The sequence below is a fragment of the Mustela lutreola genome, chromosome 8 (assembly GCF_030435805.1).
Source record: "Mustela lutreola isolate mMusLut2 chromosome 8, mMusLut2.pri, whole genome shotgun sequence".
Taxonomy (NCBI): domain Eukaryota; kingdom Metazoa; phylum Chordata; class Mammalia; order Carnivora; family Mustelidae; genus Mustela; species Mustela lutreola.
The window spans coordinates 126,126,299-126,153,371 of NC_081297.1; the positions used below are offsets into that span (position 1 = coordinate 126,126,299).

At 40.7% G+C, this 27,073-nt stretch overlaps 1 protein-coding gene across 1 annotated transcript; it reads right to left on the reverse strand.

Annotated features, from left to right (window-relative positions):
• Positions 1-25,311, reverse strand: NDUFA12 (NADH:ubiquinone oxidoreductase subunit A12). The gene is made up of 4 exons (XM_059186546.1): positions 25,140-25,311; positions 24,195-24,277; positions 21,091-21,178; positions 1-279 (listed from the first exon to the last, which is right to left on the reverse strand). The coding sequence occupies exons 1-4, from the start codon at positions 25,223-25,225 to the stop codon at positions 99-101; spliced, it is 438 nt and encodes a 145-aa protein (XP_059042529.1). The 5' UTR covers positions 25,226-25,311; the 3' UTR covers positions 1-98.
• Positions 25,312-27,073: the final 1,762 nt, after the last annotated feature.

Below are 27,073 nucleotides of genomic sequence, written 5' to 3' on the forward strand. Positions count from 1 at the left end.
TTAATCAAACAATTTTAATCAAGTGAACAGTAACCAGGAAAAGTGCAATTACATGGACAGCCCCGTATTTCACATGTTCGATCTGTTCTCCAGTGTCTTTACTTATAAGGTGTTGAAGGCGGGACCCACTCTTGAATCTTCTTTCTAGTGGTAGAATAAGGTACATACTGTTCTGGAGTGCCGCTCACATTGAACTTATGATTTGTCCAGATGAATTTACGAGCAACAGGTGGTTTTGTTGTTGGAGGATCATCGGTCATACAGTGAAGCCAACGATGCCTTAAAGAGGAAAAGAGAGACAGTTACAAGAGGCAGAGTAGTGTGGTGGGAGGAAGGCGAAGCGGGCACCTCTGCGGCTACTCTGTGGCTTGAGCTGAACTGCTATGTCTTAGCTTTTTCTTTTTCTTTCTTTCTTTTATTTAAAGATTTTATTTATTTGACAGAGAGAGAGAGATCACAAGTAGGCAGAAAGGCAGGCAGAGAAAGAGAGGGGGAAGCAGGCTCCCCGCTGAGCAGAGAGCCGGATGCGGGGCTCAATCCCAGGACCCTGAATCATGACCTGAGCCGAAGGCAGAGGCTTAACCCACTAAGCCACCCAGGCGTCTTAGCTTTTTCATCTGAGCATCCTGACTTCCGAAGGATGGCATAGGGATTAAATGTACCTAGAAAAATTCCTGTGCACACTAGGTACTCAACAATGTTAGCTACTGCTTTTATTGTTACTGTGTCTTGAGGACACTAGTGTTTTTAAGATATACATTATTTTATGTATCTCTAAGACAAAAATGCTGCCAATTGACACATGCTACTATTGATTAAAATAAGTGTCCTAATTGTAGATGTAAGGAGGGATTTCAGAACTGCTGCACCCAGTGTTGCTGACGGACACTAGAGGCTGCTCTGCGGGTGAAGCTCTAGCTTAAAACTCAACCAGGCTCCTGCTGAAGAAGCGGTCTCTGCTAGCACCTTAAATTCAAGCTTGTGACTGAATCTTACAGAACATACAACTTGTTATATTAAAAACATTAAATCACAGCCTAAAGTCCCCAAGTATTTCAGTTTTGAGTGTTTAACAATTTAATTTCAAAGGAAGCTGGGTACATGGGTGTAGAAAGGAAAGAGACCAATGCTGCTTCTGCTAACGGCAGAGAAAGAAGGACTAAAGGGCAATGGACAAAGAGTGGAGCTGAATAGGAAGCCACACCAATTTATATGGGACAGGAAACAGAGAGAATTCATAGCAGATCACCCAAGGCCGGGAGCTCATGAGACAGGATGCTGTGATGGGAAAAGGGCGTGAGGGGAGGGAGCACACAGAGAAATGTGGCTTCAAGGGAAAAAAATCCAACAACAACAACAACAAAAAAAAAAACCCTGGACTTTCTAGCTATAGAGGAAAGGGAAATGGAGGAGCTCTCAATAAAATAACTAAGACTAAAGCTAATGAGAAAAGTTTATGATGCTATTTAAGTATAAGAATATTCGCTAGCAGTAATTGATAGATATAGCTAGGAAACTGGCCCAAACCAAGGATACTGTTGCTGTTGTTGCTGTATTTGTGTCTAAAGAAAAAGACGCATCATGATCAGCTAACAAAATAAAGAATGAAGACGTCTGCACACAGTGGACTGGCGTCTCTCTCATATTCTCCGGCGGAAACAGGATTACTGAAAGTGACCTGGACCAATAAACTGTGACTATGAACATGAGCTTTGAACCTCTGAGATGATGGCAGTAAGACAGGCTCCACTAGCCGCTCAAAGGAGGGATTAGTGGTCAAAACCAAGGCTGATACTCACATGAAGGAGCTTTACGTAAGTTTAAGGCACAGCAGAGATATTTAACTTTTACCCTGTCGAGGCAGCTTAAGCAATTTATTTTAATAGAGTAATAGAAAAACTTGTTCGAAATTTTGCTGTCACTTGCTGTCAAGACTCTTGAAGATTAAAATGATACTTAAGGAATCAGAGACCAAATCTTACATATATCTGTTCAGTTATTTAAGTGAGGGACTGAAGATCTCATGGAGAAACAGAAAAAGCTCAAGAAAACTAAAAATATTTTTTGCCATGATACATAAAATCTGAACTTTTTAAAAAAGATTTTATTTTTTTATTTGAGAGAGACAGTCAAAGAGAGCACGAGCAGGGGGAGGGGCAGAGAGAGAGAGAGAGAAGCAGACTCCCCACTGAACAGGGTGGCTAACATGGGGCTTTTCCCAGGACCCTGGACCATGTCTCAAGCCAAAGGCAGACGCTTAACTGACTGAGCCACCCAGGTGCCCCTGAAAATGTTTATTCAGCAAGGCTACAGGCAAAAGTCAAGGAATGAAAAAGCGACAATTTATTCTCATGATGGTAATATGAAGAGCTATAAGAAACAAGAACATGTTTATAATCTGCTAGGCTGATATAACCTTCTGTTGTTATTAAATAGAGGCTAAATAAATCATACCTTTTAGGTTTCCACACCAAAGAGTTTTGGCCAAACAGATTTTCAGCTGGGTCATAAAAGTTATTTTTTACTTTTTAAGTTATCTCTACTCTCAAACTGGGGCTTAAACTCACAACCCTGAGATCAAGAGTCCCATGCTCTACCAAATGAGCCAGCCGGGCACACTCAGCTGGGTCATTTTTATTCCAATAAATTAAAGATGTCAATGGCCTAACAGCAGTGTTTACAAAACTATGTTGTAGCTGGCATTAAACCCACTTCAATTTTATATCACCATTATTTTCTTGGAGGACAAAATATAAAACTGCTTAAACTTGATGCTAGAGTCAATGAGACCAAGTAGTAAGAAAACTGACAGGAAGGGGAAAATTATAAATTCAAAAGAGATTATATTTATAAAGAAAATATATTACATTTTAGAAAAAAACCCAGTACTCAAATATATTGAAGTGTGTTGAAATAAATGGAAACAAAAAATATTAAATCACTATTACAATATAACCCAAATGGAAATAAATCCCATCAGTGGTTGATCCTATTTTCAGTTGTTTAAGAGGAACAGTATGTCAAGGAACAGGGAAGGACACTCTCTCTTCTTCATTTAAATAGTTCCTCAGTGTGAGGTTGTCCACCATTCACAGTACAAAATGGAGAGATTTATTTGTGAAGAATAAAACAGCCTAACAGGAAACTTAAGAAATCAAAATATATGCCACATAAAATAGATTTTTTAAAAAACATTGCAAATGGGGATGCCTGGGTAGTTCAGTAGGTTGGGCGTTCGCCTTTGGCTCAGGTCATGATCCCAGGGTCGTGGGATAAAGCCTGGTGCCGGACTCAGCACTCAGCGCAGGCTCTGCATGAGATTCTTTCCGCCTCGTTCTCCCTCCCTATCTGCTTCTCCCTCTGCTCGTGCTCGCTCTCTCAAATATATAAATAAAATCTTTATTTTAAAAAAGGCATCAGAGAATGGAGAACAGCTTCAGAGGAAAATAATGGATGATTTGAATGAAAATACTCATTTTTGAGGAAGTCCGGACCTGCTCCACCAAGAAACTGTGAGATAGAAGCAGAGTCCAGGGAAAGGATCAGGAGGAAGAAGGGCTGGAGCCGCTGGATGCACAAATGGGACAGGAACTGAAAGACAACGTCAGCCATTCAGCATCCACGGCTGGACACCTGCTGAGGACCATCCCCTTGCCTTGTCCCCTTAGACATCACACTGGGATCACATGAACTGCGAAGCTGACCAAACAGTGAGGCAGAAAACGGTAACGACCTTGTCTCCTGGACGGAGGTGATCTGAAGTGTATCACTGATGACGTGGACTTCAATGGAGCCTTTAAAGTTCTCAAGAGGAAAGTCAAGAAATAACCAGAAAAGCAAATGACTGAAGAGCTTACAGGACAAACAAGCTTCCAAATGGAGGAAGCCATCTTTGCAGTGTGAAAATTCACAGCTTGAAATTGAGATTCAGCAGGTGAAGCTTCAAATTACATTAAGAACATGTCATGCAACTTCAGGGACAATGATCTGAGCAGGAAATACACCCCCTGGAAATAAAGAAGAAACTTCCCAACATGTGTGGAAACACGAACTCCACATATCAGATTCACAACCTCTACAAGAAGATGGAGGAAGATATGTGCAAAGAACTGGAGAGAAACACTTCCTACTGTAAAAAGGAGATCCTCTTCCGTGGGAAAAGAGCCCAAGAAAGCTATATGGCAGCTGTGTTGATGGACAGAAAACTCAAGAAGCTAAGAGAAGAAAACGGTCACAACTGGCAAATGTTGGCCAATGTAAGTCCAACTTCCAGCCTTTCTCAAGTGGTCCTTTTACTCTGGTTGCTCCACCTGCAGCCCATGGAGGCCCAGAAGTGTCAAGGGATCCCTTGGAACATCAGTCCTTCCAGGAATGAGGAGGGTCAGGCGCTGAGGGCCCAGGCTCTGGAGACACCTGCAGGTTTGACTCAGCCCACAGCAGCCAGGTCCTGAACACCTGCAACTATGGCATATCTGTACAAGTTTTCTTCTCTAATGTAATTTCTGATTTATCTCTTTTTGGTTTAGCTACTGTTATTTAATTGGAGCTACAATTGCTCCTATTCAAGTAAAAATGGCATTATAATTTTAAAATAGTATTTTTCAGATGAAGATTCATTTAATTAAAAAATGTTACTGACAACAAAGAAAGTTTAATTTTCCCTTTCAGAAAATTCCCCAAAATAAAATAACAGTAACAAAAATCTAGGCAGTTTTGAATCTTGCTTCTCCTTGGATAATATACATTATTAATTTTGAGAATCAAGGCTGGGCTGGCTTCTGACCATAATGTTCATGTTTCAGATGTTTGCTTTCTTTCCTTCTTTCTTCCTTTTCTCTTCTCTTTCTTTTTTAAGATTTTACTTTTATTCGAGAGAGAGAGACAGTGTGAGCACGAGCAGGGGGAGAGGCAGAGGGAGAGAGAAAAGGAGACAAAGACCCTCTGCTGAGCATGGAGCATGATGTGGAGCTCGATCCCAGGCCCTGGGGATCACGTCCTCAGCCAAAGGCAAGTGCTTAACCGACTAAGCCACCTAGGTGCCTCTCAGATGTTTTCACTTAACATCACCGGACATAAAAATTCCAAAGTTTTTTTCTTCAATTTTTCCTAAAAATGGATATGAGGGGCATCTGGCTGGCTGAGTTGGTGGAGCACATAACTATCTCAGGGTTGTGAGTTCGAGCCCCATGTTGGTGTAGAGGTTACTTAAAAAATAAAATTATGTTTAAAAATATATGAAAGACTAAAGAAAAATGTGATTTTTTTGAGGTAAAAATACACATCACACTAAAATGATTAACTTCTCCCACTTTAGTTTATGAACTATGCCCATAAACACCATTCAGTCACTTATTTAATACTAATGTAGGTACTTCATTTTTTTTTTTATCAGTAATCATTTTTTAAAATTTATTTTTATTTATTTTTTATAAACATATAATGTATTTTTATCCCCAGGGGTACAGGTCTGTGAATCGCCAGGTTTACACACTTCACAACACTCACCATAGCACATACCCTCCCCAATGTCCATAACCCCACTCGCCTCTCCCAGCCCCCCTCCCCCCAGCAAACCTCAGCTTGTTTTGTGAGATTAAGAGTCCCTTATGGTTTGTCTCCCTCCTGGTACTTCATGTTTTAAAACTGAGCAAACAGAATTGAAATGACTTTCCCAAGATTCCACAGCACATATGGCACAAAGCTGAGGCCTGAACACAACTTCTCAATGGATGAAAAGAACATTTTGGTCCAAAAATTATAATCAAGAGATGAAACTGGATTAGGATTATGATAGGATCTAAGTATCCACCAAAATCCTGAGATCCATCTAACCCCAGGATAGGGATGATAAGTTTTACACTTTAAAAAACCACAAAAATAGGGGCACCTGGGTGGCTCAGTGGGTTAAAGCCTCTGCCTTTGGCTTGGGTCATGATCTCAGGGGATCAAGCCCTGAATCGCATCGGGCTCTCTGCTCAGCAGGGAGCCTGCTTCCTCTTCTCTCTCTCTCTCTGCCTGCCTCTCTGCCTACTTGTGATCTGTCAAATAAATAAAATCTTAAAAAAAAAATAGTTCATTACAAGACAGTCAACTCAAATCTCGCTGGCTCAGTAGCTGTGTTATTTTTAATTAATGCAATATGAAGCAAAGTCCCAATAGGGTTTGGCAATTATAATTCTAAGGATCAGCTGAAAGTCTACCCAAGAAAATTTTGAAAGCTCACCACTATCAGGAAAGGCTGGCATTACTAGACATTAAAGGCTCAAATATTAGATCAGTATAAAAGCTAGTTAAAAAAATAAGTACAATAATACTACAGAATAAAATTCCCCAAACAGATGAAAGTATATATAAGGTGATCCTGGCATATCAAATTATTGGGGAAACTAAGTATTTCTCAACAAACTATGCTAGAATGATTAATACTGTTGGGAAAAAATCAAGTTAGATTTCCTAAACCATGTATCAAAACAGATTCCAGACAGATTAATGCTGCTCAGATACAATGTGAGTGAATATTTATATTCACAGAGTGGTATTTATAAAATGTGAAGAACAATTTCTAAGATTAACATTAAAAGCAAAAAGCCATAAAGAAAAAAAAGTGTAATTCTATTACATAAAAACTGAAATTTCTATGTGTTAAAACTTTGCAAATGAGATTAAAGGATAAAGTTTCAGCTAAGGTCATGATCTCAGGGTCATAAGGTCGAGCCTGCTTAAGAGTCTCTCTTTCGGGGCACCTGGGTGGCTCAGTGGGTTAAAGCCTCTGCCTTCAGCTCAGGTCATGATCCCAGGGTCCAGCAGGGAGCCTGCTTCCCTTCCTCTCTCTGCCTGATTCTCTGTCTGCTTGTGATCTCTATCTTTCAAATAAAAATAAATAAAATCTTGAAAAAGAAAAAGAAAAAGAAACTGTGATTAAAAAAAAAAAAAAAGATTCTCTCCTTCTCTCAATAAACAAACAAGCAAATAGCTAAGAAAAAAAAAAGTTGTTTCAGGAAAGAGAGAGAACAGTGACTTGGACCAAAGAAATAGTGATAAAGATCATGATCCGAGGTGGGACCTATTCAGCAATCAAGCACAAAGAACCTGCTGACAGACTGGGTATTAGGGAGACTTGTGAGGATGGCCCTTCAGCGTCTGGCTTGGCTAAACATGAGTCATCGAAAAGCTTAGAAACATTCTGCCTGATAGGTCTGTTCATCTATCTATGTTGGACATTTGAAGATATTGAAAAAAATAAAATACACTGTATTTATAAATGTGACCTAAAATGTTGAAAAGGATGTAATTAACAAAAACTGCAAATGGAGACAATTGTTTAGGATATTTTAATCCTTTCCATTATAATTTATCAAACATTCATCACATAAGAGAAAATAATTGTTCTTTATTTTAATGCAAAAATGTTCAATTTACTAACCTTGTTATCCTACTTATAAATTGGACCTCAAGACTTAAAGAACTAGGTTTTAAAAATTGCAGCTGTAACTTTCTTTTTTTGAGATTTTATTTATGTATTTCTCAGAGAGAGAGAGAGACGGTGTGTGTGCGTGCACAAGCAGGGGGAGCAGTAGGCAGAGGGAGAAGCAGGCTCCCCACTGAGGAAGGAGCCCCATGTGGGACTCGATCGATCCCAGGACTCTGGGATCATGACCTGATCCAAAGGCAGACGTTTAACTGACTGAGCCACCCAGGAGTCCCTGCAGTTGTAACTCTTAATAATAGAAAAGAATCTGATGATTCCCAGAGGGGAGATGTGGGGATGGGCAAAATAGGTGATGGAGATCAAGGAGTGCGCTTGTCGTGCAGACCCGGGGATGTATGCAAGTGCTGAATCACTATTTTGTACACCTGAAACTAACATAACACTGCGTGTTAACTAACTGAAATTAAAGCAAAAACTAAAAAATTGTGATAAAAATTTCAGCTGTAATAAACAGCATATTAACTTTAAACCCAAATTTCCATTAATCCTTTATACATCAAAAGCCTCTCAGACACTAAAAACCTCAAACTGACAAGTAGAATATTTAGTGAAATCGGGGAAAGTCTGTGACTTTCTTTTTTTCTTTTTTTTCTTTTTTTAAAGATTTTATTTATTTAGGGACGCCTGGGTGGCTCAGTTGGTTAAGCAGCTGCCTTCAGCTCAGGTCATGATCTTGGCATCCTGGGATCAAGTCCCACATCTGGCTCCTTGCTTGGCAGGGAGCCTGCTTCTCCTTCTGCCTCTGCCTGCCACTCTGCCTGTGCTCACTCTCACTCCTCTCTCTCTGACAAATAAAAAAATAAAATCTTTAAAAAAAAAAAAAAAGATTTTATTTATTTATTTGACAGACAGAGATCACAAGTAGGCAGAGAGGCAGGCAGAGAGAGACAGAGAAGCAGGCTCCCTGCTGAGCAGAGAGCCCAATGCCGGACTCAATCCCAGGACCCCAGGATCATGACCGAAGATAGAGGCTTTAACCCACTGAGCCCCCCAGGTGCCCCAAAAGTCTGTGACTTATTAAGTGAGAAGAGGGGAACGGCAAACAAAATGTTATGTATAATGAAGATATATATGTGTGTGTATATATATATTTACATATACATATCTATATTTAGTTATAATAACAAAACTTCTTCTAAAGAGAATACGATTAATATATTAGATACACTATGATCCTTTCAAATTATTCCTCCCCTAAAAAAAAAAAAAATTATTCCTCCCCTATTCAAAAGCAAACCCTCAAATATTCAATCAATGAATGAAACATTACCAGTGCTTATTTCTGGGCCAAGGAATTAAGAGTTTTGTGGGTTTTTAAAAGATCTTATTTGTTTCAGAGAAAGAGAGAGGGGTGCCTGGATGGCTCAGTGGATTAAAGCCTCTGCCTTCAGCTCAGGTCATGATCCCAGGGTCCTGGGATCAAGCCCCGCACTGGGCTCTTGGGTCAGCAGGGAGCCTGCTTCCCCCTCTCTCTGTCTCTGCCTGCCTCTCTGCCTACTTGTGATCTCTGTCTGTCAAATAAAGAAAGTGTTAAAAAGAAAAAAAGAGAGAAAGAGAGAGCAAGAGCAGGAGGGAGGGGCAGAGGGAAAAGGAGAAGCAGACTCCCTGCTGAGCAGGGGGCCCGACTTGAAGCTGAAGCTCAATCCGGGGAACCTCAGGTCATGACCTAAGCAGAAGGCAGATGCTTACGTAAGCGCCCAAGGAATCAGAATTTTTGTTTCTACCTCATATATTTCTGGATTGTCCAGGTTTTCTACAACAACTGTATATTTTTATACAGTTAATTAGAAAAAAATTAACAGTGATTGCACTGATTGTTTTAAGAACACGAAAAATTGTCTATAATACTAAGGAAAAAAACTTTGAATGATTATGAGCCATTACATTAAAAAATTATTTAAAAGGACTAAAGGAAATATGCCCAATGTTGACAGCGGCTGTCTCATAGGGGGCTATGTAGATTATCTCTGCTCCCTGCCAAATTCTTTAAACTTTTCCAATCCCTCAGATTTTTTCTTGAACCTGCAATCCTAAAATCAAGACCCAAATGGAGATGAAGAGTCAGACACTCAACCAAGTAAGCAACCCAGGCACCCCGATCTCTCACATTCTTTTATTTATTTTTTAAAGATTTATTTATTTACTTATTTGAAAGCAAGAGTACGAGAGAGAGGCTTATGTGGGCAGTGGGAGGAGCAGATGGAGAGGGAGAGAATCCTCAAGCAGACGCTCAGTGTGGAGCCAGGGGCTCCATCCCATACCCTAAGATCATGACCTGAGCCAAAATTAAGAGTCCGATGCTCAACCACTGAACCAATACCCCATGATCTCTCACATTCTGAAGAACAAATTCCATAAATTTCATATTGCCAAATCAAATGGGACACTTCTCTATCCTTATCCTATGTAATCTCTCAGCAACAATCAGTATGGCTAGCCTTCTTACCTTTGCTGAAATGCTACTTCTCATTCTTCTTTGCTAGCCTGACCTTGTCCCAAACTCCAGACTTATATGTTCACTAGACAGATTTATTCTCTGATGGTTATCTCAAACTTACTACATCCAAAAGGGAGGCTTCTGATTGCAACCCTCCACTGCCCATCTGACCCTTCCCCCGGTCTCCCCATCTCAATGAATGGTACTACCATCTACCCAACCTCTCAAGCTCAAAACCTCCGAAGCAGCCTTGATTCCTACCCCCAAGCCATCCCAACTTGTACCCCACTTTTCCACAAAAGGCATCCAGAACATCAGATGGTAACTGAAAAAAAGCTGACCATAAGGAAAAGGTATTCTCAGAGGCGGGAAACATTTCATTCCACCACGGCACAGCAAAAATCTTCAAGAACAAAATTATTTTCTGTTAAAAAAGGGAAATTTTCAACATATGCTATTATTTTTAAAAGAATGTATTTATGTATTACTTCAGTAATTTTAACCATTAGTCGTAGTAAGAAAAATCAATATACCAGGAGATAGTGGCTGCACTACACTAACGGAGAGAAGACGTTACTTAGAAATGAACATAAGGTGCCACCAAGTGGGTAAAGAGTATACAAACGGTAGAGAAAAATCTAGGCAAGCCATATTTGTTTGTTTTAACTTGATTTAAAGGATTTTAGGGTTCCAACACTTCAAACTACAAAAAAGCATCTTTGTTTCAACTAAGTAGAAATAATAATTTTATACTATTATATATAAAAGAGCCCGAACTTTCTGCCAATTTACACTCCACCATCTTACCTTGTCAAATTTCATGCAGATACTAATTACTTACTTGGTTTATTAGTTGCTTAACTCTATGCAAAAGCTAACTACCATAAAAATAAAGACTTTTAGGGGCGGCTGGGTGGCTCAGTGGGTTAAAGCCTCTGCCTCGGCTTGGGTGATGATCTCAGGGTCTTTGGATCGAGCCCCGCATCATCAGGCTCTCTGCTCAGAGGGGAGCTTGCTTCCTCCTCTCTCTCTCTCTCTGCCTGCCTCTCTGCCTACTTGTGATCTCTGTCTGTCAAATAAATAAATAAAATCTTAAAAAAATAAAGATTTTTATGCATTGCAATATAGATGGTGGCAATTAGCTAATTTAGAACAAAGATAAAATTGAGGATAGTCAAAAGTGGTATAAAACAGTTATTTGTAATCTACCGACAACTGAGTATTCTGTTCAGTCAAGTTAAGCTAATATAAACTCCTGAAAAAGAAATTTAAAATCTCACTGCTGACCCTATGAGAGAATAGAACTTCGATAAGAAAATAAAGGTACTGTAACAACAACAACAAAAAAATAGCAGACACTAAGTTAGAGTACCGTCTGAACACGAGGTAGAGGAGCATGGTCTTGTGGGAAGTGAACCTCGCCTATGGGATCGGACGCTAGCCATCTCCAGTGTCAAAAATGGGTTAAACTCTAGGACGCCCAGCTGGTGTCAGAGACTTACTTATTGTGAGGTGAAATCTCAACACATTTGGTGACCAGAAGTGTCAGAAGTGAAGAGTTTTGTACAAGTAGTACAAGGAGACTCACAAGAGAAACACACGGTAGGGAAGAACAGGGTTTCTCCCTACTGAGGAAGGAAAAGACTGAAGTTTTTTTCCCCTTTCATCCTCTCTCCATGAGTATGGGCTGCATTTACTGACTCACTTCTAATAACTAAAATATAGCATAACTGTAGAATGTCACTTCTGAGATCAGGTTTTAGAAAAGTTGGGCCTAACGTATACTGTGTTAACTACACATCAATTAAAAAAACAAAACAAAACAGCACCTGGGTAGCTCAGGCGGTTCTGCCCCTCCCTCTGCTCTCTCTCTAAAATAAATAAATCTTAGAAAAAGAAAAGAAAAGAAAACTACTCATACACAGAAGGCTGTGGCTTTCATCTCAGGTGATCTCTTTACTTGCTCTCAGGAAGCCATGTCCAAAGATGGCCTTGTGGAGAGGCCCACAAGAGTGAGCACAGGAGCAAATCCTGGAGGTCTGCCAACCGCCATGTGAATGAATTTGACTAAAATCAAACCATGAGGGGACTGCAGCCCCAAATGGTATCCTGAGTGTAGCTTTGTGAAAGCTCCTAAACCAGATGCATCTGGCTAAGTGGCACTCAGTTCCTTAAGCACAGAAATTGTGAGATACTGTTTATTGTTTTAAGCTAAATTTGGGATAGTCTGTTATACAGTAATGGATAACTAGTACCCCAAAACTCACAAGCTGCATCACTAGCACCTTAGTCCAACCTCCAACATCTCCTGCCCAGACAACTACATACAACAGCTGCCTAAGCGATAAGCCTGTTTCCACACTGCCCCTTTCCTCATTCTTCACAGCAATGGCAGAGATGCTTTAAAAATGTAAATCATAGGCAGTAATCGCTTGGACATTGCCCTTAGCAACATATTTATGGACATGTCCCTTAAGACAAGGGAAACAAAAGCAAAATTAAACCATTAGGACTACACCAAAATGAAGATTTTTGCACAGCCAATGAAACCATCAAGAAAACAAAAAGGTGACCTAGAGAATGGGAGAATGTATTTGTAAATGACATATCCAATAAGGGATTAATATTCAAAATATATAGAGAATGTATACAACTCAGGGTACCTGGGTGGCTCAGTGGGTTAAAGCCTCTGCCTTCAGCTCAAGTCATGATCCCAGGGTCCTGAGATCGAGTCCCGCATCAGGCTCTCTGCTCAGCGGGGAACCTGCTTCCCCCTCTTTCTCTGCCTGCCTCTCTGCCTACTTGTGATCTGTCAAATAAATAAATAAAATCTTAAAAAAAAAAAAAAAAAAAAAAAGAATGTATATAACTCAACACCAAAAGACCCCAAATGATCTGATTAAAAAATGAGCAGGGGCACCTGGGTGGCTCAGTCAGTTAAGTGACGGCCTTTTGTTTGGGACATGATCTCGGAGGCCTGGGACTGAGCCTCATATTGGGCCCCAGCTCAGCAGGGAGTCCGCTTCTCTTTCTCCCCCTGCTCATGCTCTTTCTCTCTTTCAAATTCATAAATAAAATCTCAAAAAGAAAAAAAAAAATGGGCAGAGAGGGCGCCTGGGTGGCTCAATCGGTTAAGCATCTGCCTTCAGCTTAGGTCATGATCCCAGTGTCCTGGGACTGAGCCCTGAGTCAGGCTCTCTGCTCAGTGGGGAGTCTGCTTCTCCTTCTGCCTCTCCTCTCTGCTTGTGATCTCTCTCTCTGTCACAAATAAATAAGAAAAGTCTTTTTAAAAAAATGGGCAGAGGACCTGAACTGATATTTTTCCAAAGACATACAGTCAGTCAACAAATACAGGAAAAGATATCCAACATCACTAATCATCAGGGAAACGCAAATCAAAACCACAATGAGACATCACCTTATAGCTGTCAGAATGGCCGGCAACAAAAGGATGAGAAATAACAAGTGTTGGTGAGGCAGAGAAAAAAATCCTTGTGCACTGTTGGTAGGAATGAAATTGGTGCAACTACAGCAAAAAACAGACTGGAGTTTCCTCAAAAAATTAAAATTAGAATTACCATATGATCAAGTAATTCCACTACTGCATATTTACCCAAAGAAAACGAAAACACTAATTCAAATAAATATATGCACCCCTATGTTAACTGCAGCATTGTTTACAATAGACAAGACATGGAAACAACTTAAGTGCCCACCCAGAGATGAATGGATAAAGAAGAAGTGGTGTACATATACAATGGAATATTACTCAGTCATAAACAAGAATGTGATCTTATCATCTGTGACATGTGGATATGCGAAATAAGTCACACTGAGAATGACAAATATATGATTTTACATAAAACAAACATACAAAACATATAAAAAACAAACCAGGGGCGCCTGGGTGGCTCAGTTAAAGCCTCTGCCTTTGGCTCATGTCATGATCCCAGAGTCCTGGGATCGAACCCCGCATTGGGCTCTCTGCTCAGCAGGGAGCCTGCTTCCCCCTCTCTCTCTGCCTGTCTCTCTGCCTACTTGTGATCTCTGTCTGTCAAATAAATAAAATAAAAAGCAGATATAGACCCATAAATACTGAAAACTGATGGTTTCCAGAGGAGAGGGGATATGGCGATAAGCAAAATAAGTGGAGCGGAAAAACAAATGAATGAATGAATGAATAAATAAATGGAACAAATATAGTAACCCGGTATAATTATTTTTAGAGATTTTATTATTTATATTATATATTTATTTTTATTGTTTATTATTTATATTTATATTATACATTATTTATGTTATTATTTATTTAGCTGAGACAGAAAGAGAGAGACCAAGAGCAAACGAGAGAGAGAGAACACAAGCAGGCTGGAGAGAGAAAGGGAGAGGGAGAAGCAGGCTTCCTACTGAGTGGGGAAGGTCTCCATCTCAGGACCCCGGGATCATGACCTGAGCCGAAGGCAGATGCTTAACCAACTGAGCCACCCAGGTGCCCCTATAACCGACTATTAGGAGGGGAGTTCATATGGACATAAATAAATGAGTAGACTTGGGGCGCCTGGGTGGCTCAGTGGGTTAAGCCGCTGCCTTCGGCTCAGGTCGTGATCTCAGAGTCCTGGGATCGAGTCCCGCATCGGGCTCTCTGCTCAGTGGAGGGCCTGCTTCCCTCTCTCTCTCTCTCTGCCTGCCTCTCCATCTACTTGTGATTTCTCTCTGTCAAATAAATAAATAAATAAAAATCTTTAAAAAAAATAAATAAAAAAAAAAAAAAAAAAAATAAATGAGTAGACTTATATAATGGGATGAGGAATAGGATACTTATATAACTTCAAAGTACCTCTACACAAAATGCTAATTAATTGCAAAGGGAAAACTTTAGAAAGGAAAAACCTGGCAGAACCACCAAAACTTTAGAAAGGAAAAACCACCCTGAATTACTCAAGTGAGAGAACTTACCATCACTAATATGACAAATATAGGGTGCCACCTAACAGAATGCAACAAGAACATGACATGGCTTCTGTGATATTCCTGCTGAAGATACAAAGCCTGAATGTAGCCATGAGACTAGACTGACAGACCCACACTGAAGGACTTTCTACGACATAACTGGCCTGCAAATTTCAAAAGTATTAAGATCATGAAAATCAAAGAAAAGCTAAGGAACAAATCTAGAGTGAGACGAGAGAGAAATGAGATCCATATGAAATGCACGATTATATCTTCTGGCTATCAGAGACCTTGTTGGCAAAGTGATGAAAATGGAATGGGGTCTGAAGACTAGACAGTAGTCGTATACCACTGTTAATGTTCTGCCTTTGATGGGTAAACTGTGGTTACGGAGAATATCCTTGTTTGTAGGAATCACACATGTGAGTATTCAGGTCATCCCTTTGGCAACTTACTTTGAAATGATTCAGATACTTGTAACTTCTCAGAAAGTTTAGGACTGTTCCCAATTTTAAAACAGGGGCGCCTGGGTGGCTCAGTTGGTTGAGCGACTGCCTTCGGCTCAGGTCACGGTTCTGGAGTCCCGGGATCGAGTCCTGCATCGGGCTCCCAGCTCCATGGGGAGTCTGCTTCTCCCTCTGACCTTCTCGCCTCTCATGTTCTCTCTCACTGTCTCTCTCTCAAATAAATAAATAAAATCTTTAAAAAAAAATTGTAAAACAGATCACATCCTACTTTACCTTCCAGTGACTTTCAAAGAAACTTAGATAAAAAGCCAGAAAACCGTGGCTCCCCACATCTACATATCTAGGCTCTAGCTAGTTTTCCCACCTCATTACCTAAAGTCTTCCTTTCACTTGTTCAATTCCAGCCAAACTAGCCATATTGCTGTTCTTTGAGTACAAGCAAATAAATCTCAACACACAGGCCTTTGCCCTGTGGTTCCTGCTGCCTGGAGCTCTCCACCGCCACCCCCACCCCCGTTTCACCCCCCACAGCACTTCTCCGGCTCTCTCCCTCCTCTCTTCTAATGTCAGTTTCTCAAAGAAGCCTTCCCTAACCTCCAAATAAAACAGCCACCGGAACTTCCCATTGTGCTTTACCCCCTTAAGAACACCAGCTTCGTGTTTTCTTCCTTGCATTTATCACTGCCTGACATATACAGAACCCTTTTGTTTTCCTGCCTTCCCCGCAATGGGAGCAAGAACTTTGTTGTATTACTGTTGTATTCCCAGTGCCTACAATAGTTCTTGGCACCTGGTAAGCATGCAATAGTTATTTGAATGAATAACGATGATAAACTGTGTTTGTTATTCACTACTTTATATATAAGATAATACCTGGCTCTCTAAAGATGAATCAACCCAACTTCAAATTTTTTCATAGATCAAAGGTTGTAAGAATCCAGGGATTTAGAATTCCACAGTGTATTACACTCAGCAAAGGGGGCGTCTGAGCAACAAACAGCTAAACTTGTCCAACAGCACTTCTCCCTACATCATAAGACTTTAAGCTCCCCTTACAAGCAAGGGTCATCAAAGGTACTCAGCCCTTAGGAGGATCCTCTCCACAAAGAAATTCAGCTCTAGATCCTCAACTGCCCTCAGGCTCCTGCTGGAGAGATGTTATCTTCTACAGCTTTGAACCTTCTTTTTTGTGTGATCTCAGATCATACAAAAGAACTTTCTTGGCTGATTTTAGTACTTTTATCTTTTCATATTTTTTTACTACTTTATCATTTTAAATGTGTTTCATCACATAATTTAAATCAGTCTCCTCCTGCCCCCACCTCCCCAGTCTCCCAAAACACAGTATATGAGCACCGATGTAAATGCTGAGTGCTTTGAAGGTGACAGATCTCAATCCATCTAAGATCTGAACAAGACAGGCCACAGGCCTTCTGCATCCTCCCAGGACCAACACCGTCCCCCAAATAATCAACTGAACAAGTAAGTAGGACACCTTACCTCCTAAAACCAAATTCCACTTTGAGACCTGGGATTCAAATAGTGCCCCTGACATATAAAATGCCCCTTCAGAGAAAGTAGACAGCTCTTGACCTAAAATCACAGCCCTTCAGACCTTAACAGAACCACAAAATCATAGGCTATTACTACTGCCCACTAAAAAGAGCCCAGGGGCGCCTGGGTGGCTTGGTAGGTTAAGCATCTGACTCTTTAACTTTGGCTCAGGTCATGATTTCAGAGTCACAGCACAGAGCTGGGGTCCCTGCTCAGAAGGGAGTCTGCTTGAGCCTCCCTCTTTCCCTCTGCCTCTGCCCCTCCCCCTACACATGTGTGCACGTTCCTTCTCTCTCTCTCTCTCACATAGTCTTTTTTTAATATTTGATTCCAATGTAGGGCGAGTGTGTATATATGTGTGTCTACGTGTCTGTGTGTGTATTTTAAAGATTTTATTTATTTACTTGTTGGAAAGAGAGAGATAGCACAAGCAGGGGGAACAACAGGCAGAGGGAGAAGCAGGCTCCATGCTGAGCAAGGAGCCTGACGTGGGACTTGATTTCAGAACCCTGATTATCATGACCTGAGCTGAAGGCTGACGCTTAACTGATTGAGCCACCCAGACGTCCCTAAGTAAATAAATCTTAAAAAACAAATAAAAAGAGCACAAAATCCAGCCTCAAATGTAACATCACTGCTGCTTTCTCACTTTAAGAGCCACTAAGTTTTATTATAAAGATATAATCCAATACAGAAATACCTCAGAGAAATCACACGTTTGGTTTCAGACTAACACAGTAAAGCAAATACTCAATAAAGCAAGTCAAATGAGTTTTGTGGTTTTTCAGTACATGTCAAAGTTATGTTTATACTGTACTATAGTCTACTACATGTGCAACAGCAGTGTGTCTAAAAACAAAACCCCAACGTATGACTTGATTTAAAAATACTTTATTGCTAAAAATACTAACCATCATCTGAGCTTTTAGGAAGGGTTTTGTTTTGTTTTGAGCTTTCAGGGAGTTTTAATCTTTTTGCTGGTAGAGGGCCTTGCCTTGAGCTTGACACCTGCTGACTGACCAGGGTGGTGAGGTGGCTGTGGGAATTTCTTAAAATCAGACAACAATGAAGTCTGCCGCACTAATGAACTCTTCCTTTCATGAACAATTTCTCCATAGCATGCAATGCTGTTTGACAGCATTTAGTCAGAGTAAAACTTTTCCAAAATTGTGGAGTCAATCCTCTCAAACCTGCCACTGCTTTATCAATCAAGTTTATCTAATATTCTAAATCCTTTGTTGTCATTTCAACAATCTTCACAGCATCTCCACCAGGAGTAGATTCTACAAGAGACTACTTTATGGGGCACCTGGATGGCTCAGATGGTTAGCTGTCTGCCTTCGGCTAGGGTCATGATCTCAGGGTCTTGGGACTGAGTCCTGCATCGGGCTCCCTGCCCAGCGGGGAGCTTGCTTCTCCCTCTCCCTCTACTATTCTCCCTGCTTGTGCTCTCTCGCTATCAAATAGACGAATAAAATCTTTAAAAAAACAAAAACCCTACTTTATGTGCTCATCCATAAAAAGCAACTCCTCCCAACTGTTCAAGCTCCATCACGAGACTGCAGCAATCCAGATGCATCTTCAGGCTCCACTTCTCAGTCTAGTTGTTGCTATTTCTACATTAAGCTCCATTGTTACTTTATCCACTGAAGTCTTGAACCCTCAAAATCATCCATGAGCAATAAGCTGGAATCAACTTCTTCCGAACTTCCTGTTCATGTTGATACTTTGAACTCTTCCCATGACATCACAAATGCTTTCAATAGCATCTGGAATGTTGACTCCTTTTGGTAAAGTTTTCAATCTACTTTGCCCAGATCCATCAGAACAATCACTACCTGTGGCAGCTACAGCCTTACGCAATGTATTTCTCAAAAGAGACCTGAAAATCAAACTTGCTCCTTGATCTGTGGGCTGGAGAAAAGATGCCGTGTCAGCAGGCATGAAACAACATGAACTTCACTGTCCATCTCCACCAGACCTCCCGGGTGAGCAGGTGCAGTAAACAGTAAACAGTAGTATTTTGAAAGTAATCTTTTTTTCTGAGCAGTCGGTCTCAACAGTGGGCTTCAAATATTCAGTAAACCATGTGTTGTCCTTTAGGCTTTGTTGTTCTACTGATAGAGCACAGGTAGATTTATCAGACTTAAGGGCCATGGGATTTTCTGAACTGTGGGTGAATACAGGGTTCAGCTGAAAAATCACCAGCTGGCTTAGCCATGATAAAAGAGCCAGCCTATCCTCTGAAGCTTCGAAGCCAGGTATTAACCTCTCTCTAGCTATAAAAGTCCTTGATGGCATCTTCTTCCAATAGAAGGCTGTTCCGTGTACATGGAACATCTGTTATCACCGTCACTAATTACCTTAGCTAGGTCTTCTGGAGAACTTGCTGCAGCTTCTCCATCAGCACCTGCTGCTTAACCTTGCACTTCGATGTTATGGAGATGGCTTCTCTCCTTAAACTTCATGAGCCAAACTCTGCTAGCTTCACTTTTCTTCCACAACTTCCTCACCTCCCTTAGCCTTCAGAGAATTAGACAGAGTTAGGGCCTTGCTCTGGATTAGGCTTTGGCTTAGCATGCTGTGGCTGGTTTGCTTTTCTAGCCAGAATACTGAAACTTTCTCCATATCGGCACTTTCTTACCGTGCTTGTGTTCACTGGAGTAGCACTTTTAATTTCCTGGAAGAACTTTTCCTTTGTGGGGCGCCTGGATGGCTCAGTTGGTGAAATGTCTTTCTTTCAGTTCAGGTCATGATCCCAGGGTCCTGGGATCCAGTCCTCCATCAGGCTCCTTGCTCAGCGGGGAGCCTGCTTCTCCCTCTGCCTCTGCCCCTTCCCCGGCTCATGCTTGTGAGCACACACACTCTCTCTCGCAAAAATAAATTAAAAATCTTAAACAGACAAACAAAAGTCCCAATGAAATACACATTTCCACTTTCTCTTGAAAAATCGTATATAGAAACCACTGGTTGAATTCTCAGCTGATGGAACTAGGGGTGATGAACAGCACTGCTGCCCTCTTTGACAGAGTATGTGCTTTTCAGCCCTTTATAGTCCCCACTATTCCCAACTGTCTCACGCTGAACTTCACCCACTTATGTTACATGCCTGGATTTCTAATTGAGTCTGCAGAAATAAAATGAATACTCTGAGATAATGAGATAATTCCAGTTTCTACTCAAGAGAGCCTGAAACTCTTTCTGATGCTCAAATCCAACTAAAATAAAATGTCACAGTTAACCTAATCTACTTAATTCTAGCTTTTGGTGAAAATTTCTAGACTGACGGTAACAGGTACCCAGTTTAACTGTGTCGATGAAAAAGATTTGAGCATTCTGCTTTGAAATATTTTATATAAAATTTGATAATTCAAGTAAGAGCATTTAGAATTCAATGTCAAAATAGGTATATTACAAAATTAGTTTCTAGAGACCTAAGGAATTTGAGGGCTCTCATTTTAGAAGAGAACACTAAACCCCAGAAAGATTAAGGAACTTGCATGAAGTCACATTGCCAAATATTCAGAGTCAGAATTCTTTTTCCTTTTCCCTTCACCCATAGCCAGGTGATAATGTGGCATACTGTTTTTCCCCAAAGACAGCCATACAATTATATATGCCAACATATAATGTGATATTGACATGCCTCCACCAAGAGATAGGGTCTATGTTCTCTTTCATTAAGCTTAGACACCGTTTTCTAACTGCCTCAACCACTGAGGTGCAGAAATGATACTGGATGATTTCCAAGACTAAGTCAGTAAAGGCAACAGGGCTTTTGCCAAGTGCTCTCTCTAGAGAACTTGCCTGAGGAAGCCCAGCTACCTGAGGGTGTTCCAATCCAATGCCCCAGCGATGCCCCCAGCTGACAGCCAACACCAACCTCCAGATACCGAATGAACAAGTCTTCAGGTGATTCTGCATTCCAGCTTCTGAGTCTTCTACCTGACCCTGTAGAGCGGAGATAAGCTGACTATATACTGCCTGAACTCCTGACCCATAAAAACTATGAGAGATAAATACTCACTGCTTTAAGACACAAAGTTTTAAGGTTATTTATTACACATTCACCATACCTGGGACAGACACTTTCAGAACACCACTAACTGGTTTATAAATAGATATTCAGTAAATATTTGTGTCATGAAACAAATACTGCCAAGCCAAATAAAAGAAAGTGTTGACTGGTTTACCATTCAGGGGGCACCATGCTTCCATCCACATCCCAAAATGTGTTTTTGCCATTCATTTCAGTAGTGTATATAACCCATCGGTGACGGCCTGGGTGGAAAGATCAACATTTACAAAGATGTGAGGAAATAAAGACAACCTTTACAAAACAAAAACAAAACTAAACATAATTGTATAATATCAAAAAAGACAACTAGTTTTTATTAAAAAAAATAAAAAGACTTTTATCTGCTCTTACATAAGAGAAAAGTTAAAGGAATAGCACCCTGGGTAGAGGTATGCCTCAGGAATTGTATGACAAGCTTTTATCAATAGCCTGGCAGCTGCAAGAGTAAAATCCCTAAAATGAGGCCGAGACCACTCTGTGGGTGGGGCTCAGTTATTTCCCACAGAGAACTCTCGCTTCTCCCCTGTCCTTCTGCCAAGGGAGCAGAGGAGAGTAGGGGAATGTGTTTCCAGCTGCGCAGGGTATTCAGGAGAGAAACTGTTCTTCCTGAGATGGGGACAGGAGAAATGTATTCACAGCAGTCATACTCAAATTATGTATTTCCATATAAATATTTTAAAATGATCACCAGAGATCCTTTTGGAAGCCGGTGATCATAAGCAAACATAGACAATGGTTAGATTAGTAAGTCAGCTCATGTCATCAGACTAGCATGGCAGTATTTGCTATTTAACAAATTGCTATTGAATAGTTGGGGGCCTAACTACAACTTACACAACTGTTACCATTGGCCCTTAAGTTGAGCAGAGACTTGGATTCTTTTTTTTTTTTTTTTTTCACAAGCAAGGGGAGTGGGAGAGGGAGAAGCAAGCTTCCCGCTGAGCAGGGAGCCCAAAAGCCGGCTCAATCCTAGGACTCTGGGATCATGACCTGAGCCAAAGGCAGATACTTAACAACTGAGCCATCCAGGCACCCCAAAGACGTGGATTCTAATCAAGACTTTGTCACATAATATGAATGGATTTTAGGCAAGATTTATGAGCCTCAGTTTTTCTATTAAAAATGGATGAATATAGAGGCACTGGCTGGCTCAATCGGTAGAGCATGAGACTCTTGATCTCAGGGTTGTAAGTTCAAGCCCCATGCTAGCTGTAGAGATTACTTAAAAAAATAAAATCTTCAAAAAAAAAAAAAAAAGATGATTACACCTACATCTTCACGTGCTATGAAAATTAATTATCATACATATACATCTAGTTTAGCATTGGGCAAAAAAGTATATAAATGTTAATTCCTTTCACCTATTCCTTACTACCCCTACCCCCCAAACAGAAAATACTGAATTCATCCTATAATTGATTTTAAGCCAATAAACAAAAAGTAATCTGCATTTACTTTATAGAGTTTTCTTTTTTTTAAAACATTTTATTGATATGATAGAGAGAGAGCATGCACAGGAATGAGCGAACACAAACGGGGGAGTGGCAAGCAGAGGGAGCTGGAGAAGCAGGCTCCCCACAGAGCAGGAAGCTGGATTGGAGGCTCGATCCCAGGACCCTGGGATCATGACCTGAGCCGAAGGCAGAGGCTTAACCGACTGAGCCACCCAGGCACCCTTTATAAAAGAGTTTTCTGGGGTGCCTGGGTGGCTCAGTGGGTTATGCCTCTGCCTTCAGCTCAGGTCATGATCCCAGACTCCTGGGATTGAGCCCTGCATTAGGCTCTCTGCTCAGCAGGGAACCTGCTTCCCCCTCTCTCTCTACCTGCCTCTGCCTACTTGTGATCTCTGTCTCTCTGTTAAAAAATAAATAAAATCTTAAAAAAAAAAAAGAGTTTTCCTAGGTAAACACATAATCAACAAACATTAACTAATGCTATTTAAATACGACCTTATCTATTAAAGGAAATACAGATTTTTCAAGCACAATCAGGATCCTCTGGAGCCCAGGTGCCTTTGAGGGACCGCTCTGGCATCTCCCTGGTGTTGAGATATCTGCCTGGGTCTCTCCGTGCAGCCCCAAGGTGGCTTCTTAACCATCCTAGAGATTTCTCCCAAGGCCTAGACCAAATGGAAACAATAAAGCTTTTTGCAGGAAAAAAAAAATTCCAGATTTGCTTCTTCTACTCGAGAAATCAATCTTGAGAATAAGTCACTAAAAGTAAACTATAATCCAGTTCGGCAGGGCAATGTGAAGGCAGATGAAAACACCTTGGAAAAGGTTTCACAGAATAGGCTATCATGATAGAGATGAGACTTAACAATCTCACAATATACAAACACCAAAATTTTAAAGGTACATCCTAGACTCAGCAATTCTACTTTCAGGAACTTTATTCTTACAATATTTAAACAAATGAATTTGGATGTAGTTACAAGCAAGTCATTGCAGCACTGTTTCTAATAGCATAAGGCTGAAGGCAATCTAAGTATTTATCAGTAGTGACGTACTTGAAAAAAGAATGCTTCTTTCACACATTGAAATATTGTGTACTTTTAAAAAGAATGCTAATTTCTTAAATAAATAAAAAAAAACCACAAACAAATTCAAACAAAGAAGAATGCTGTAGATACATACAACTTACTACTAAAAATGGCCCGTAAGTTTTAGGTAAAAATATTTCCATTTACAAACAATATACATAACATAATCACATGGAATTTTAAAAAAATGTATATTGGTTACAGTCATTAAAGAAGCTTTTTGTACATTATGGAAAGCAGAGTCAAATCAAGTCTCAGGGCGCCTGGGTAGGTCATGATCCCAGAGCGTCCAGATGGAGAGTCTGTTTCTCTCTCTCCATCTGCTCCTCCCCTCCAGCTCTCTCTCTCTCTATCAAATAAAAAAATAAAAGATCTTTTAAAAATAAACAAACAAACAAACAAAAAAAAACAATGGCATGCCTGGGTGGCTCAGTGGGTTAAGCCTCTACTTCGGGCTCAGGTCATGATCTCGGGGTCCCGGGATAGAAACCCGCATCGGGCTCTCCCCTGGGTGGGAAGCCTGATTCCTCCTTCCTCTCTTTGCCTGCCTCTCTGACTACTTGTGATCTCTCTCTTTGTCAAATAAATAATAAAAGCTTAAAAAAAAAAAAAACAAAACACGAACACCAAGTCTCAATCTCACTCTCGATATTTGTATCAAAAAATACTATACTCACCAAAAAACTGCTTGTTGTCTTCATAGTATTTGTTTCCATATTTGTCTTCCCCTACTAAGGTACCAACCCTCACATCATTTGCCCTGTGAATATCCAAAAAAGAGAGAGAGAGATTTTACAATGGTTCTTTGTTCAAAGCACAAACTTAATACAGTGAGTATAACAACTTTCAGAAACAAAGGCTGCTGCATCAACGAGTAAAATGAGATCTGGGGATGGTCACTAGTTGTACACTTCCAGCCTTCATCTCCAGGATCAAGCCACCCACTGCTGAAGAATCGGCTTTCAGGTAAGAAAAGCTCCAGAATCCCTGCTCCTGTTGCCCCCAGCACCATGTAGACACGTGGAAAGATCGACTCAAAGGATAGGCTTAAAATTACACTAAATATATAGATGCAATATCTTCAAATTACAAGACGACTTTTCTCTTATTCCTCCAAGGCCATGAGGCACTAGAGTTAGGAAAAACCGAAGCCAAAGGATATCATCTTAAAATGATTCTCAAGTCTCCAAGGCTTTCACTCGATTCTGGGTTCCCGCGCACGAGGCTGCTCCCCCAACTGCACGAATGTCAGGACGAGCGGGGACCATGACTACCATCTCGGCCAAAGCCTTAATGTACAGGGGAGGAAACTGAAGGCCAGAGAAGGTAGAAACTTCCCCAAGGTCAGAGTGTTAGGCAAAGCGCACGACTCTCCAGGAAGCCGAGCAGGGGTGCAGCCCACACGCCCTCCACTCTTACAGTCTCTACAGCGGGCTCTGATCCTGTCTCGGGGAGACTCCTGCACCCACACTTCGGCCTGGGGAAGCAGGGCAGAGAGGGGGCAGATTGTCCTTGACAAGAGCTGCGAATTCTCCAAGGGACCCAAGCCCGGGACTCCTTCCAAGAAACCAACTAACTCAAGTATAGTCCAAGAGGCCAAGAGCTTGGCTCTGGCCGCCTACCTGAAGAAAACCCGTAGATAGCCACGGAGGCCGCCGTGGCCGGTGACCTGCTGCAGCCCCCGTCTCAGGACCTGAAAGAGCTCCATCTTGTCCGGTAGGCCCAGCCTCCCGGGTGCGGCGCTCAAAACGCACCGGGAGGAAGCGCATACTCGGCCAGACCGTACCGACCAAAAAAGTTCCCAGCCGTGCCCGCGAACGCGGTAGGCGAAGGTGCCTCTACGCATGCGCGGCGCTGGAGCGCCCCTGCGCGGCTATTTACGGTTTGTGGGGAAGCGCTCAGCTAGTTTCCCTGGGAAGCGAACTGAGCTAGAGAAAAGAAAATGTTAAGAAAATCATAAGGAAAATAAATTTACAGTACTGTATTGTAAAAAAAAAAACAAACAAACTGGCATTTAAGTGGACCCATGCAGTTCAAACCTGTGTTGTTCAAGGGTCAACTAGATTTATTCCTTTGTAAGAAACTTGTTTCTCAGGTTTCTCTGTTTTTAAAATTCTGAAACTTCGTTTGGACTTATCTTGGTCTTTTTCTCATTGATCCTTGTTGGAATTCAACACCATCTTTAAATTTGGAGATGTGTCTTTGTTATTTGTAGAAATTGTTCTTTTGATAATTTCCCCCTCTCCATGTCTGGAATCTGGATATTAGGTGAACATTTGTCCTTCTGGATTTATCTTCTGCATTTTTAAATTTTACCTGCATATTTTCCATTTCTACCTTTGCCTTTTACATTCTGAACCACTTTACCTTTATGTATCTGTCTACTCATTTGTTCCCCACGAGGGTACGATCCATACGGTCTTGATAGATTTTTTTTTTTCCATTTCAACATTATTCTCTTTGATTTCAAGGATTCTTTCTTCATCTCTGGTTGCTCTTTTGTCATAGTACCAGGTTCTGGTCTTTGTCACTAACTTGATATTAGTATTATTATTACAGAGCCAAAGAAACCTAAAGGCACATGCAGAATCCACTCAGATAATACTGTCTTCATGTGAACAAAAATATTGCCAGAAATCTTAATTCTGTCTTTAGCAATCTAACTTATTTAGCTCTTTCTTTTTTTTTTTCTTTTTTAAAATATAATACACTGAGTATACATTCCTGGTTGAAAGAATCGCATAGGTCTGCTTCCTGATCTGATTTCCAACTCCCCAAATCAGTCAGGGAATTGTTTCAACCTTTGAGCTGCTTATTTTGGTATTCACTAACATAATCCTAGCTTACATCCTTATTTCTAGAATTTAAAAAAAAAAATAGGTATTATCTGACTTCCCAACATAGAAAGGAGGATTTAGCTCTTTAACAACACCCCCCCCCCCACACACACACACTCATGTTTCATTCTCCTAATACAGTCTACTGATTTTTCTTGTGCATACCTATTTCAGGGCCAATTTGTGCTTACAACCTCTGAAGGTTCTAGATACAAGGAGCTGTGGCAATCTGAGGGTCTAAGACCATCTAATTTTTTCCATTTAAGGATTATTTTCTATCAAATATTGTGAAATAAGTATATATATAAATGCATGTATAAATATATATAAGTATATATTATATACATATATATACATATGTATATAGTTAATCTTAAGAATCTACAGCTGAGCCTACGAGAATACTATCTGTGACAGATTGTTTACCCAAAATGGCCACAAAAAAATTCTTCTGCTTGAAGATTCTCTCCCTCTGCCCTTCCCTCCCCTTGCACACATGTGCACTCTCTCTCAAATAAATAAATCTTTAAAATAAGTATACTTTATCTTTCTCTAAATTTGAGAGGCCTTTATGTGTATCTCAATGAAGAAGCAATGATGGGTGCTTAGATGACTGAGGCCCCATATGCCCCAATGATGTTGATTTCTGAGTGCTGTGGTCTGAATGTGTTCTCCCTCCCCCAAATTCATATTGAAATCCTAATCCTCAAAGGTGATAT

Excerpts from the sequence above, each read along its gene's own strand:
- NDUFA12 (XM_059186546.1), bottom strand. The coding sequence starts at position 25,225 with ATGGAGCTCTTTCAGGTCCTGAGACGGGGGCTGCAGCAGGTCACCGGC. Across the intron at positions 21,179-24,194 it reads AGACAACAAGCAGTTTTTTG|GCCGTCACCGATGGGTTATA; the intron begins GTGAGTATAGTA and ends CTTTCCACCCAG. Across the intron at positions 280-21,090 it reads AGCATGGTGCCCCCTGAATG|GCATCGTTGGCTTCACTGTA; the intron begins GTAAACCAGTCA and ends TTCCTCTTTAAG.